Genomic DNA, 17,060 nt, shown 5'->3' on the forward strand with positions numbered 1-17,060 from the left:
GTCGTGACCTCCCTCGTGCATGTCCCAGTGCCTTAGCCTGATGAACCTGCCTTAGCCTGATGAACCTGCAGCAAAGCCATGGCATGCATGGCAGAGGCCGCCTCCCCACAGGCCCGGTACGCAGACCCCGTCAAGGATGACGAATGCCTGCAAGCCTGTGAGGGAAGAGTTGGCCGGTCCTTCCAGTAGGGCGCACCAGTGGGACACAGTTGCATAGCCATGGAACGCTCCACCGTCGGGATACTGATGTACCTTTTAGCGGCCCTGCCATCAAGGGAGGTGAGGGGTGAGGGCTGAAACGACCGGTTCCAGGAGGAGAACAGGGTTCCCCACGACAGAGTCAGCTCCTCATGCACCTCAGGGAAGAAAGGTACAGGTAGAGGCGCGAAAATCCGCCAAAGTAAACATTTTTCAACTCGGGTGTCAGCTGCAAATTTGCGTCAATCGCAAAATGCACAAAAAGCACCATTCGTGCGAACTAGATACCGCGCTAAACGCCTTATCCGCGGGACCTCCAGACGCGCGTCAACGCGTCTTCACATTGACTTAATATTGAAATCACTCGCGCTTCCCGCCTGTAATGCGTTTGGTGTTAATCAAATGAATCAATTAAGAGTCTAATAAAAAATGCTCAATTACAGGAAAACACACTTAGAGGGTTTTGCATCTGAGGTCATCATTCACTAAATTTACATCTAAATAGGAAAATGTAAGACAAAAAAAGTAAAAATAATAATCCACAATGTTGCATCAGAGTGGGTGGTGAATGGTTTGGTGAGTCTGATCCTGACAATGTATAAATGAAAGAACAGTAAGGAGATCAAACTCCTAACAAGATGAGACTTTACTCATGGCCTATGAGACAGAAGATCATGAGACTCAATACTGCTTTCCTGCCATCAACTCATCGTGCATAAAGACAAAACGCTCCACACATGAATACAATATCATGTATGTGTTTTTTTCATTGATGTCATTATGGACTGTGTTTCTGAATCTGCTGGTGATCATCTCCATCTCTCACTTCAAGAAGCTTCACACTCCAACCAACATGCTCATTCTCTCTCTGGCTGTGACCGACCTGTTCGTAGGACTTATTGTCATACCCTTGGAGGCAATTATGTTTATTGAAACATGTTGGTACTTTGGAGACACTATCTGTAAACTGTTTTCAATATTCACGGGATTGCTCCTCAATACATCTCTGAGTAATTTAGTTTTAATAGCTGTTGACCGTTATGTGGCTGTGTGTCACCCTCTGCTGTACCCACAGAAAATAACAACGACTAGAACAATATTTACTATCTGTGTTTTCTGGTTCTGCTTTTCAGCTTATAACATTTCAATGGTTGTAACTACCTCACAAACAACATACAGATGTTATGGAGAATGTACATTTATCATTACTTTTGTCTGGACAATCATTGACGTGTTTCTGTCTTTCCTGTTTCCTTGTACCGTCATTATAACTTTATATTTGAGAATCTTCTATGTCGCACATCAGCAAGTGAAAGTTATAAACTCTCTGATGAGGAGTGGAAAACATCTAACAGAAGGTTCAGTGAGGAGGAAATCTGAGAGTAAAGCTGCTCTGACATTAGGAATCATTATGACGGTTTATCTGTTTTGCTGGATTCCCTATTTTATTTTATCTCTAATACCAATCACAGGAATAGCTTCTATAGCCTATTTAATATATTGGATGGTGTATATTAATTCAGGTCTGAATCCTCTCATCTATGCTATATTTTACCCCTGGTTTAGAGCGTCAGTTAAACACATCCTAAATCTATTCAAAATATTTAAGCCAGCATAACTGCTATTGGTCTTGTTCATTATAATAGTAATGAAGCTTCTGGATTTACATTGTTCAAATCGGTCAATGGGGTTCAACAAAAAATATTACGTGGTTTGTCATATTATTATTAAATGTATAGTTCAGTGGTAGAGCATTGCATTAATGTATAAGGTCATGTTTGGGCACTTCCATAGCAATGTCAACCTTATTATGAAAAGTAAAGTTTTTAACTCAATTCTTTTATCCATACTAAAATCTCAGAATATTTGTTGATTTAATTACCCATGCAAAGTTCCTGCTACAGTTTTTTAAAGCATTTTTTTTTAAAGATTTTCTAGTTAATTAAGTGTAAATTTCAGAATTGTCACATCCCAAATGTTGCTTCTTGCTCATTAATGCACATACAAAAATAAAAAAAATAAACATGAAATGTTCTTTGAAGATCCATCCTTTCTTCATTTGCTGGGTATAACTGCATCTGGTTTGTTCCCTTTTACACAGAATTATGACTCCCAAAAGCTTGTGTCTGTTTTTTGTCACATTCAGAATGCATGCATGTTTGCCTCATCTAAAAAAAGAAATATAGACTGATATTTTTCTGCTGACTGGACTCTCATCAGGTGTTTAAGAAAACATAAAGTTGGTTCAATATATTGGTAATAAAGACATTCTCTGTGAATTTATATTTCAAGTTTTTACTATAAATGTCACATCCATGATGCTGGGATTGCTCAGTTCTAACTGTGGGAACACACATACTGGCAACAATGTATGATACACCTTGTACTGCACTGTAAGTCGCTTTGGATAAAAGCGTCTGCTAACTGTGTACATGTTTATGGAAACTGCAGGCCAAATATATTATAGGTTTAATCAGTAAATGTGTATACTAATAAAAACAACATAAGTACTCAGATTTTTAGTCTTAAATCCATCAGAATCAACATTGCAGTTGAATGTATAAATGAAACAAGCAAACATGCACACTCACTACTCAGGCACAATGATACCATTCTATAAAATGTCTCATTAATATTGATAGTAGTAACGAATCGGATTCATTATTTTTAATGAATTGTTTTTATGTGCATAAATGACTATTGGCTAAATAAACATTTATCACAGGAACGTGCAAGACATGACACTGACCTGCATGAAGAGCAACTATTGCATCAGTCTGTCAATCTACTTAGATGTGAGTTTTTTTCACACTTTAAATGAATCTTTGGTGGATTAGATGCAACATAAAGGTGTTAACAGGACCCTCAAGACCCTGCAAACATTTTGAATAGCAAACCATAACAAATATAATTGGCCTTCAGAGTTTACTGTAATTGATTTCTCAGATGGTTAATTTCTGTATAGTAGTAAATAACCAAGAGGTCAAATGAGTAAAGATATTGTTACCGCATCTAGGAGGAATCAGCCCACGTTACCTTTCTTTCTAGGAGGCCAATTTTAATTTTAAAGATCATTTCTCATTGCTCTCATGAAATTAATAAATTCATTTATATTAGATTGACATGTATAAGACAATAAGCATTAAAATTACGATTAGAAGTATGAGGCATTATGTTCCAGACTCAGAAAGGTTTGCCAGCCTAAAGCAGATGCAGAAAAAAAACACATCAAGTAAAACACTTTGTCTGTAAGTCCGCAAATATTTATTCCTGGCATAAAAAGATTAAAAATATATTGTTTCTGTCTAAATGTTAAATTTAGAACGAGTTATCAACCTTTGTGTGAACAGTTATGACACATGCATCCATGTGCAGAAAATACACTGAACCTGTATTTGCATTGGCCTAAAGTAAATAAAATTCACAATACCTTTATATATTGATCAATGCTATATAACCAACACTGACACTACACTGTCAGAAATAATTGTGAAAATATGTAGTCCAGCTGTCACTGGGGCTGTAAAAAGTACAGATTTGGACCTAAAGAGTTCATATTAGTACATCAAAGATAGATACTGTATTAGTATCTCATAGGTACATACTGGTACATACTGTAACATATCCAGTGACAGCTGAGGTGCATATTTTGACCTTAATAGTGTGCATGCATGTTAATTTCTATTATTTGCTCTTTTACAGCACCTTGCCCCTCTAAAAAACATGAAAGACATAAAAATAGAACTCCTTCATAAAAATGCATTTTTCATCATTCATTCAGTTTTTGTCCAAAATGTTCCGTTTTTGACGAAATCTACTTGCATTCAAGTGGTGATTAACAATGAACGCATGAAGATAGAATAAACTCGTTTTTGTTTAAAAGCAGAGGCTTGTTTCTTTAATTTGATATATAATATGTTTATATATTCATTGCGGAAAATATTCTAACGGCCATCAAATTCTGGTGAAAATCATCAAAAATCCTGGCGGTGACTGCCAACGTTTTAAAAAAAACGCTGTCGGGGAAAGAGTTAACAAGAAACTTTGCAAAATTCTGATGAAACATTAGTCTGTCAGTCGGATCATACATGTGGGCAAAAATTATAATCTGAAAGAGCAGTCTGAGCTACTGAAGAAAAATGTAATGAACTTTTAAGGTTGCTTAAAAGGAATAGGTCACCAAAAATGAACATTTTGTCATTTACTCACTCATGTTGTTACAAACCTGTAGAAATGTCTTTGTTCTGATGACCACAAAGGAGAATATTTTGAGAAATGTTTGAAACTCATTCACTTTCATAGCATTCTTTTATCCTACTATGGAAATCAATGGGGCTCAAGATCTGTTTGGTTTAAAACATTCCTCAAAATATTTTACTTTGTGGCCACCAGAACAAAATAAATTTATGCAGGTTTGTAACAACCTTGAGCATCGTGCATCAGAGCTCCGAGTTCATCATCCAAATCCTATTTTCTGACTATATTGTTCCTATTTATATAATATAACATATTAGTTTATCTCAAGAATACTTTACTGTGACGACTATTGAGCAGTACTACCACGTGAAACGATTTATCACTAATAAACACCCAGTGTTAGCATATAGCCCGCTAGCATCAACAAACGGGGCCAGATTTAGTTACCATTCGCCGATCTAATGGCGGACTCATCCGATGTATGCTATTCAGACCTGTCCTCACCTGAGCGGAAAGCTGTGGAGCAGTTGATACCGGTTATCGCAGATCCTACGCGACGTACAGCGCCCAGTTCACCCAGGCTCCAGACGTCCACAAGAGACCGAGGCGTGCAAAAAGCGAACACCCTACGCGGTTCATCTTCACGGACCGCGCTCGAAGGAACAGAGACGCCATCGCCCAGCATGAAAGCGATCGGGAAGCCGTGGAGGAGCTGCTGCCCAGCCTTCGCAGATTCAGTGTGCCTCACATCACCCTGGCTACAGACGTCCGCAGGCGACCGCGTCCAGGTGTCCGAAGACGCCATCACCCAACGTGAAAGCGGTAAGACTCCGCTTGTTATTGTAACCTGCATTACTTGCCAAATGTACAGTTTAGCTTCTTCCATCAGCATAGAGGGGTTTACTTGTGCTAAGTGTAAGGCTGACGGAGAAGATTGCAGAACTAGAAGCGCGCATCCAAACGCTAGTTGATAACAGTAATACCGCTAATACCGCTAATGCTACAAACGCTAATAGCGCTAATGCTACAAACACTGTTTCGGGTGCGCCTAGTGTTAAACGTAATACACATAGCTCGGTTCCGGCATCTGAGTCAAGGCGGCCGACTAACTGGGTGACTGTCAGGCGGCACAGTCGTATCCGGTGCCCACCCAAGACCCCCCTGGTAATTTCTAACAGGTTCGATATTCTAAGCAATACACCAACTGAGACATCTGTTAAAAGTGCCTTGGTTATTGGAGATTCGATACTTAGGAACGCGAACATTGAGGCACCAGCCACCATAGTCGATTGTATACCGGGAGCCAGGTCTTCAGATATTAGATCAAAACTTAAAGTGCTGGATAATGCTAAGCGTAAGTTTTCTAAAATTGTTATTCATGCCGGCATGAATGACACCAGACTCCGCCAGTCGGAGATCACCAAAGATAATATTAAAGAGATATGTGAAATTGCTAAAACAATGTCAGACAATGAAAATATGCTCTGGTCCCCTCCCCGCCTACCGGGGGGATGAAACTTACAGTAGATTATTGTCTCTTCACGACTGGATTTTAAAATGGTGCCCTCAGCATAACGTAGGGTTTATAGACAATTGCCGGGGGAGACCTGACCTGCTAAAGAGAGATGGCCTCCATCCGTCTCAGGAAGGAAGGGCGATTCTCTCTATAAATCTGACCAATAGTCTTACTTCTAATACAGTCTGACTATCCAGGGTACAGGTCAGGAAACAGATGGATCGGCTTAACTGTCCGTCTGTTAGCTGCCGTGATATGTCAAGATCACTTATATCCCAGCACTTCGAATCAATCTTACCAGAATATCAACACATTTCAACTGTATCTGTTCCCCGAACAAATAAATACAGAGCACCTCTTGCCACATCTGGTACAAATCTGATTAATATAAAATTAGAAAACAATACATTAACAGATGAACCTCGAATGTTAAAATTCGGCCTTCTTAACATTAGATCGCTTACCAATAAAGAACCTATTTTCAATTAAATAATTACAGACCAAAACTTAGATGCACTCTGTTTAACAGAAACCTGGCTTAAAGCAGACGATTACATTAGTTTAACGAATTCACCCCACAAGACTATTATTATAAACACGAACCTCGATTAAAGGGGAGAGGGGGTGGTGTAGCTACAATATACAACAAAATTTTTGAAGTAAACCAAAAATCTGAACTAAAATTTAAATCATTTGAACTAATGTTGTTAAATATGGAAATAACTGATCGTAACCATAAACAGCTCTCTTTTGCCTTAGCTACAATCTATAGACCTCCGGGCCACCATGCAGATTTCCTTAAAGAAATAGTAGATTTCCTGTCTGAGCTTGTAGTCACTGTAGATAAAGCTCTTATCGTTGGTGATTTTAATATCCATGTGGATAACCCAAAAGATGCATTAGGACGTGCATTGATGGATGTTCTAAATTCTCTCAATATTAGACAAAACGTGACAGGGCCAACGCATACTCGTAAGCACACATTAGACTTAATTCTGTCACTCGGACTCAATATTAATGAAATCGAAATATCACCTCAGAGTGATGCAGTTTCTGACCATTACCTTGTGTCATACACTGTACTTCTAGATAGGATCACTCAATCCACAACATGCTACAGATTAGCCAGAACAATAATTTCCACCACTAAAGATAGCTTTATTAGCCCTCTTCCAGACCTGTCCCAAATTAAACATGTAGCAGATAACTGTGACGATCTAGATATTGTATTAGAAAACCTAAACAATGTCTGTTCTACCACATTGGATGCCGTTGCTCCCATTCGAAAAAAGAGAATCAAAGAAAAACCGCCAGCTCCATGGTATGACCATCACACCGAAGCCCTTAAAAAGGCAGCTAGGAAAATGGATAGAAATTATAGAAGCACAAAGTTAGAGATATGGCGTGCAGCATGGAAAGAGAGTGTTAAACACTACAGACAGGCTATTAAAACTGCCAGATCTACCTATCTTAGCAAGCTTATAAATGAGAATCATAATAACCCTCGTTTCCTCTTTAGCACAGTTGCAAAACTGACTAGAAACAAAGAACAAACAGAAACCAATAGTAAACTTCAACACAAAAGTAACGACTTCATGAACTTCTTTTCTAACAAAATTACGGCTATAAGGGAAAACATCGTAGCTACCCAGGCAGCCACCACTCTACCCATTAGTTCACTTAACACTAGACTACCATACGAACATCTTGATTAATTTAAACCTACTACAATAGATGAGCTCTCTAGACTAGCTACATCATCCAAATCATCGTCCTGTATATTAGACCCCGTTCCCACAAAACTACTTAAAGAGGTATTCCCTGTAGTGTCAACCCCGGTTCTAAATATCTTTAACTCATCGCTAGAAATAGGATACGTTCCAACAGCTTTCAAACTAGCAGTTATTAAACCGCTGATTAAAAAACCACAGCTTGATCAGGGAGAGCCTTTTCTTTCGAAAATATTAGAAAAGCTAGTGGCAAGCCAGTTACGCACATTCTTGACAAATAATAGTACATATGAAAAGTTCCAATCAGGATTCAGGCCCCACCATAGCACAGAGACAGCGTTGCTTAGAGTTACAAATGACCTCCTATTAACATCCGATCGTGGTGAAATCTCAATCCTTATACTACTAGACCTTAGTGCAGCCTTTGACACAATAGATCATACAATCTTACTCAGTAGACTAGAAAACTATGTTGGTATCAGTGGTCAGGCACTAGCCTGGTTTATGTCGTATCTAACCAATCGCTATCACTTTGTTTATGTAAACGAGGAAGAGTCATATCACTCCCTGGTTAAAGACGGTGTAACGCAGGGATCAGTTTTAGGTCCTATCCTGTTCTCGTTATATATGTTACCCCTAGGAGACATTATCAGGAAACATAACATAAGTTTTCACTGCTATGTGGATGATACCCAGCTTTACATCTCCTCACATCCCAGCGAAACACACACGTTTTCTAAGCTAACAGACTGCATTAGCGATACTAGTGACTGGATGGCACATAACTTTCTTAAGCTCAACTCCAATAAGACAGAGATACTTATTATTGAACTGAATCGCTACAAACATAATATGTCAGATTACAAGTTGCACATAGATGGCTGCACTGTGGTGCCATCTTCCATGGTTAGGAACTTAGGTGTGATGTTCGACAGCAACTTATCCTTCGATAGTCATATCGCCAACGTCTGCCGCACAGCATTCTTCCATCTTAGAAATATCTCGAAAATACGCCATATACTGTCTACATCTGACGCAGAGAAACTTATCCATGCTTTTATGACCTCTAGAATAGACTATTGTAACTCGTTACTCGGAGGATGCCATGCAAATCAAGTAAACAAGCTTCAGCTAGTTCAAAACGCTTCTGCAAGGGTACTTACTCGATCTAAGAAGTATGATCACATAAGCCCAATTCTGGCATCTTTACACTGGCTACCAGTTAAATATCGCATACAATTTAAAATATTACTAATCACCTACAAAGCTTTAAATGGCCTAGCACCCTCATATCTTAGAGAATTACTATCACAGGGTTCCTACAGGTTTCTTCAAGTTAAATTCAAGTCTTTTTAAGACCATTTATATAAAAAATAATATCCATTTGCCATTTCACGTCCCTACCAGCAAAGAAAAACAAAAATTCTTGAACTTGAGTTCATTTTTTTTTCTAAGTGAAATGGGTAAAAGATGAATGCAAACACATGTTCAAAAAAGAGAAAGGTAATCGAATCCCTCGCACCCCTACCTAGGCATATAGAGTAAAATGAAATTCGAAAATCAAAATACGCAGACATTAATTTGGAATATTCAATTTCATTTTTTATTTTAAACCAAAACTCTAATTGAACTATCTAGCATTCTTCTTGCTTTACTCCTTCCTGGCCACCTCCTGCAATGTATCCAGGGCCTTGCATCTGGCTACATTCATCTATTATATGTATAGTATATTAATGATAGAAAGTGCAGGTCTAGAGATTAAAAATGTGACCGGTCTGTTATAATGGTTTATGTAGTTTTCTTTCCTTTATTTTTTAGATAGAGCAGAAGCAGTAAAAGTGCCTCTCTTGCAGATTAAAAGAGCTTAATCCACTTATTATTTTAGATTCAAATGTCTACTTGCTGTCCCAGTGACTGGTGACTTTATACAGTATTAGAGCTTTGCTTTTTTTTATATCTAGAGTCAGCTTGAGCTTTGCTCGTGCAATGGGCTTAATTAACATTCACATTGCTTTTTTGCGATCTTTGAGCAAACTTTTTAGATATAAAAAGATGGTTCATTAATAATAACATTATTAAACAAAGGGACGGAGAAAGAAACTGCAGAGCGTGGTCGTCGTGACTTTCAAAACAAGCCAGTTGTTATCGCCATAGAAACGGAGGCACGCAGCTTGAAACTGCACGTGAACATTAGCGCTGACTGACTCTGATCACGGCAGTTTTCCTATCGACTCGGGTTTTACACACAATGTTAATCGGACCCGGTCCTCCGTGAAAACCTCTAATCAATGCATACAACTCTGCTCAAGTTCAGAAACATGTGACGCTGAACTCGCTTCATGTCGCACGTACCCAATTCACCGAGAAACAGAGAGCACGTGAACGTACAGCAAACTCATCTGAAGAGACATGATGTGCTCGCAACCAAAACGCCATTAATAATAAAAAGCGGGAGGCGCCGAAAAGCGATGTGTTTGCATCCCTGATTTAATCAAATTATGGTTGACAAATGAAACTTTTAAGGAAAAATACAATATGGAGATGTTACATACAGCAGAATTTTTAAGACCCAGACATCAAAATTCAAGACTTTAAGTCTTTTTAAGGTATTATTTCCAAATTATTAAATTCAATGCTTTTAAGGCTTAAGACCCCGCGGGAACCCTGTATCAGAATACAATCCATCACGCACATAAATTGAATACGGTCGCAAAATTCTGGTCTCTTGATTATCCCTAGACTATCTAAAGTGTCTAAAAGTGGAACATCCTTTTCCTACTTAGCCCCTAAGCTCTGGAATGATTTACCAACCGATGTCCGAGAATCAGAAACAGTCGATCATTTTAAATCTAGACTTAAAACTTTTCTCTTCAACAAAGCATTCGCATAATTTGTCTAGTAAAGGTACTTAACTCGCAATAGTTATTTGTATGGAACAAAGTACTCACGGTCATAACACAGACCAACCAAATAAATAACTAAAAACCTTATCTGCATAAACACTTCAAAATGAATTGCATTAAATAATTTGCCACCGTTTGCCACTGAACCTGCATTAACGACGACAGTGGGGCCTCCGGCCTTAGTCAAACGTGTTGGAACGTATGGTCGGGTTGCGTTTTTGGAACTTTCGTGTGTCTTGTGAATAGGATGCCATACAGACCTGTTTGCCACTGAACCTGCATTAACGACGACAGTGGGGCTTCCGCCCTGTCAAACGGGTTGGCACGTATGGTCGGGTTGCGATTTTGCCGTTTTCGTGTGTCTTGTGAATAGTATGCCATACAAACCCGTTTGCCACTGAACCTGCATTAACGACGACAGTGGGGCCTCCAGCCTTAGTCAAACGGGTTGGCACGTATGGTTGGGTTGTGATTTTGGTGCTTTCTTTGTCTTGCGAATAGTATGCCATACAGACCCGTTTGTCACTGAACCTGCATTAACGACGACAGTGGGGCTTCCGGCCTTAGTCAAACGGGTTGGCACGTATGGTCGGGTTGCGATTTTGGTGCTTTCGTGTGTCTTGTGAATAGTATGCCATACAGACCTGTTTGCCACTGAACCTGCATTAACGATGACAGTGGGGCCTCCAGCCTTAGTCAAACAGGTTGGCACGTATGGTCGGGTTGCGTTTTTGGCGCTTTCATTGTCTTGCGAATAGTATGCCATACAGACCCGTTTGCCACTGAACCTGTATTAACGACGACAGTGGGGCTTCCGGCCTTAGTCAAACGGGTTGGCACGTATGGTCGGGTTGCGATTTTGCCGTTTTCGTGTGTCTTGTGAATAGTATGCCATACAAACCCGTTTGCCACTGAACCTGCATTAACGACGACAGTGGGGCCTCCAGCCTTAGTCAAACGGTTTGGCACGTATGGTCGGGTTGCGTTTTTGGCGCTTTCGTTGTCTTGCGAATAGTATGCCATACAGACCCGTTTGTCACTGAACCTGCATTAACGACGACAGTGGGGCTTCCGGCCTTAGTCAAACGGGTTGGCACGTATGGTCGGGTTGCGTTTTTGGCGCTTTCGTTGTCTTGCGAATAGTATGCCATACAGACCCGTTTGCCACTGAACCTGCATTAACGATGATAGTGGGGCCTCCAGCCTTAGTCAAACGGGTTGGCACGTATGGTCGGGTTGTGATTATGGCGCTTTCTTTGTCTTGCGAATAGTATGCCATACAGACCCGTTTGCCACTGAACCTGCATTAACGATGATAGTGGGGCCTCCAGCCTTAGTCAAACGGGTTGGCACGTATGGTCGGGTTGCGTTTTTGGCGCTTTCGTTGTCTTGCGAATAGTATGCCATACAGACCCGTTTGTCACTGAACCTGCATTAACGACGACAGTGGGGCTTCCGGCCTTAGTCAAACGGGTTGGCACGTATGGTCGGGTTGCGATTTTGCTGTTTCCGTGTGTCTTGTGAATAGTATGCCATACAAACCCGTTTGCCACTGGCCTCCAGCCTTAGTCAAACGGGTTGGCACGTATGGTTGGGTTGTGATTATGGCGCTTTCTTTGTCTTGCGAATAGTATGCCATACAGACCCGTTTGCCACTGAACCTGCATTAACGAAGATAGTGGGGCCTCCAGCCTTAGTCAAACGGGTTGGCACGTATGGTCGGGTTGCGTTTTTGGCGCTTTCGTTGTCTTGCGAATAGTATGCCATACAGACCCGTTTGCCACTGAACCTGCATTAACAACGACAGTGGGGCTTCCGGCCTTAGTCAAACGGGTTGGCACGTATGATCGGGTTGCGATTTTGGTGCTTTCGTGTGTCTTGTGAATAGTATGCCATACAGACCCGTTTGCCACTGAACCTGCATTAACGATGACAGTGGGTCCTCCAGCCTTAGTCAAACGGGTTGACACATATGGTCAGGTTGCGATGCTGGCGTTTTCTCGTGGTCTTGTAAATAGTATGCAATATAGACCCGTTTGCCACTGAACCTGCATTAACGACGACAGTGGGGTTACAGGCCTTAGTCAAACGGGTCGACAGGTTTCATTTTCTCTTAAAGATCGGAAGGTGGCCCTTAGTTACCATATATACCGTCGCAGTGGGCCCCCAATTTGCAAAATCCTCAACTGTGGATAATATAATTATGCCGCAATATTTAGTCTGTCTGAAACTAAGCTGATTAAACCACATCACTGTGTGACACTTGCATTACATGTGAACGGCCCCTACGCTAATATGATTTTGTTTTTCTCTCCCTGTCTCGTCCTCGACCCCGAGGACAATGGGACAAACAGACCCAGATCCGGTAGATGTGAAAGTCGGCACACCTCTGATCTACTGGTCGTCCTTCAACGTGATGCCCAGCTGATGCCTGACCAACGATCACCGGCAGAACCCGCTTAATCTCCGCTTAATCTCCGCTTAATCTCCTTATCCGTTTATATGTGTGTATATACATATATATCTCCCAAGGGTTTTTCCCGCCTGCAATGTCGTCATTTGACTGCTACGATGCTGAAGCCCTAGAGTGTAATGCAGCCCTTACCAATTTGCCATAGAAGAAGATAGATGAATACACAGCGCTAAGGACAGTCTTCGTGCTTTCAATGTAGGACTAGGCACAGCTAGACAGACCTTCTTTTCAAACATTATAAACAAAAACATAAACAACACTCGCACTCTTTGCTACTGTAGAGAGACTAACAAACCCCCCAAATCAAGTTCCTAGTGAAATGCTCTCTGACAACAAATGCAATGAGTTTGCAACCTTTTTCTCTGAGAAGATCAGTAATATCAGAATGACGATCAATACGGCCTCATATTGTACTGTGATCAGTCAGATATCATTGCAACAACCTCAGAAATTAGCCATTCTCTCAGAATTTGACATAATCGATATAAAAACCTTGGAAGAAACAGTACAACATCTTAAAGCATCAACTAGCAGCCTTGACACGCTCTCCACATCTTTTCTCAAAAAGGTACTTAACTGCTTAGAAACTGACCTCTTAAAAATAGTAAATACCTCTCTGATCACAGGCATTTTTCCAGAGTCATTAAAAACAGCAGTTGTTAAGCCTCTCCTAAAAAAGAGTAACCTAGACAAAACCATACTTAGCAACTACAGACCAATCTCAAATCTTCCGTTTATAGGCAAGATCATTGAAAAGGTTGTTTTTAATCAACTGAACAAATTCTTAAACTCAAATGGCCATCTGGACAATTTTCAATCTGGTTTCCGTCAGCATCACAGCACAGAGACAGTGCTCATAAAGATAATAAATGATATTCGCTTAAACTCTGATTCAGGTAAAATATCAGTGCTGGTGCTACTAGATCTTAGTGCTGCCTTTGACACAGTAGATCACACCATACTCTTACATAGACTGGAAAACTGGGTAGGGCTCTCTGGGATGGTCCTCAAATGGTTTAAAACATACCTACAAGGAAGAGGTTACTATGTGAACATAGGTAACCATAAATCTGAGTGGACATCCATGACATGTGGAGTCCCACAGGGTTCAATTCTTGCACCGCTTCTGTTTAATTTGTATATGCTCCCACTTGGTCAAATAATGAAAAAGAACCAAATTGCTTACCACAGCTATGCAGATGACACCCAGATATACTTAGCCCTGTCACCCAATGACTACAGCCCCATTGACTCTCTATGTAAATGCATTGATGAAATTAACTGTTGGATGCGTCAAAACTTCCTCCAGTTAAACAAAGACAAAACAGAAGTCATTGTATTTGGAAATAAATATGAAACTCTCAAAGTTAACACATACCTTGACTCTAGGGGTCTAAAGACACAAAATAAAGTCAGAAATCTTGGTGTAATTTTAGAGTCTGACCTTAATTTCAGTAGTCACGTGAAAGCGATAAGCAAATCAGCTTACTACCATCTCAGAAATATTGCCAGAATTAGATGTTTTGTCTCAAGACAGGACTTAGAGAAACTTGTTCATGCTTTCATCACTAGCAGGGTGGATTACTGCAATGGACTTCTTACGGGGATCCCCAAAAAGAACATTAGACAGCTACAGCTCATACAAAACACTGCTGCCAGAATTCTGACCAGAACCAAAAAATCTGAGCACATCACTCCAGTCCTCAGGTCCTTACACTGGCTTCCCGTTACATTTAGAATAGATTTTAAAGTATTATTACTCGTTTATAAATCACTTTAGGACATATATTACAGATATGCTAAATGAAAATAAACCTAACAGATTACTCAGATCATTATGATCGGGTCAGTTAGAAATACCAAGGGTTCACTCAAAACAAGGTGCGTCAGCATTTAGTTATTATGCCACCTCTTGCTGGAATCAGCTTTCAGAAGAGATTAGATGTGCTTCAACAGTAAACACTTTTAAATCTAGATTAAAAACACACCTGTTTAACTCTGCATTTACTGAATGAGCACTGTGCTGCTTCACACTGACTGCACTTTTAACTCAAGTCACTTTTACTTCTGTTTTATTCTTTTTAACATTTTAAAGTGTTTTTATTAAAATCACATTTATTTTCTTTAATTTTTATTCTAAATTTTCATGTATCTTTGTTTTTATTGTGATTTTATTGTGTATCTATTATTTTTACATTTTCTTTTTTCTCTTTTATATATTGTTTTCTCATTTCTATGTAAAGCACTTTGAATGACCTCTGTGTATGAAATGTGCTATACAAATAAACTTGCCTTGCCTTGCCTTGCCTAATTATGGCAAACGAATCAAAAAGCAACCATAAACGTAGCTTACACACTTCTTTTTCATAGATGTGAGGAAAAGTATCCAGTAGTGCTATGCACAACCATGCTATAGCTAGCCACTATATAGTTAAGCAACTATAAAACTTCGAGTTTACACCATAAACTGTATAGATTTAAACGAATATGCTGAATTACCTGTAGAGAAGATAGAAAGCAGGCAACTTCTGCGTCTCTTGAGCCTCATGAGCTTGTTCCATCTTGGAAAACTACTCCAATGTTGACTTTGGTCTTGTTGTTTTTCCTGTCGCGTTGTCGTTTTAAAACTCTTTTCGCTTCCTTGCCGACTCGTTTTAATGTCCGCGAGAATAGGTCTTCAACAGGCTTTCAAATCTGCCTCAAACCAAAGCATTAGATACCAATTACTCACGGTGTGCGGCTGTTTCTCAATCTGAAGGCTTTCAGCCTACGCAGGTCACATATGCGGGCTCCATACGTTATCAAGCCTGGTTTATTTAAGTTAACTGAGCATTAAATTCGCAAGTCATAAGCATATTACACTCACGACCTTCAGAAGGCTTTCAGATCTGCCTCAAACCAAAGCATTAGATTGCGCGTTCCTCACGGTGTGCGGCTGTTTATCAATACGAAGGCTTTCAGCCTACGCAGGTTGCATATGCAGGCTGCATACGTCATCAAGCGTGGTTAATTTAAATTAACTGAGCATTACTTTCGCAAGTCATAAGCATATTACATAAATTTACGGTAAACTAAGAATAAATGTCAGCTTTATAATTGTTAATATTCTGAAATAAGACTATCTTGATGACGTATGCCGCCTACAAATGCAACCTCGGAGGGTTCAGATTGAGAAGCGGCCACTGTGAGTGTAGTCTGAAAGCGGAAAAGGTCGTAGCTTGAATTTCCTGGAATGTCCCTCGTCGCCCGTATGTATTCTAAATAGCGGATTCTACACTTATGAGAATACTTTGATTAGTAGGTGGAAGTAATTACACATGAATGAGCATATATTTTTGAAAGAACACATGGGTTTTTGCTAAGAATTAACTCAAAAAACTTTACAGCGTAGCTTTAAGAGAAAAAATATTTTGTGGTTTTTGAAAAAGTAAAATTTTTAGATCACTGATATAAGTCCACAAAACCCATATTAAACATGTTTTCCCAAGACTTTTCAAAACAGGATCTAGTAGTCTAGAGTTTTTTCTTTAAAATGATGTGAAATGATGCCGTATGCGAGGAAGCATGAAAGCTCCTGAATAATATGTGATTGAGACTTGAGGAAACAAAAGACTTGCATAATGAGCCGCACAATGAGCTTGTAGGCAATGTGAGAGGAAACTTTTTCTGTAGTAAAACGTCTCGGTTACATTTGTAACCCTCGTTCCCTGAAAGAAGGGAACGGAGACGTCACGTCGTGACCGATGAATTGGGAAAGCGCCTCGCGGGACCAATCTACTTCGAGAAACTAACACGCCAATGAACTTGGCATGCAGATATTTGCATCTGTCGGCTCCGCCCCGCCGCTAGGGTATTTAACGAGAGGCAGGTGCAGAAATCAAATCAGCTATTTGCGCTGAGAAAGCTGAGCACAATGCACGGCCTAATTCAGCAATGGAACAGAAACTGTGGCAAAGGGACGTGATGTCTCCGTTCCCTTCCTTCAGGAAAAGAGGGTTACATATGTAACTGAGACGTTTCCTTTCAGTCGGTCACTACTATGT

General features: G+C 40.0%; 1 protein-coding gene across 1 annotated transcript; it reads left to right on the plus strand.

The window, feature by feature from the left end:
- The first annotated feature begins 850 nt into the window (after positions 1-850).
- On the plus strand, positions 851-1,816 carry LOC129446610 (trace amine-associated receptor 13c-like). The gene has a single exon (XM_055207803.2). It carries the CDS (start codon positions 851-853, stop codon positions 1,814-1,816), a length of 966 nt encoding a protein of 321 aa, XP_055063778.2.
- Positions 1,817-17,060: the final 15,244 nt, after the last annotated feature.

Source organism: Misgurnus anguillicaudatus, chromosome 12 (genome assembly GCF_027580225.2).
Source record: "Misgurnus anguillicaudatus chromosome 12, ASM2758022v2, whole genome shotgun sequence".
In the NCBI taxonomy this organism is placed as follows: Eukaryota; Metazoa; Chordata; class Actinopteri; order Cypriniformes; family Cobitidae; genus Misgurnus; species Misgurnus anguillicaudatus.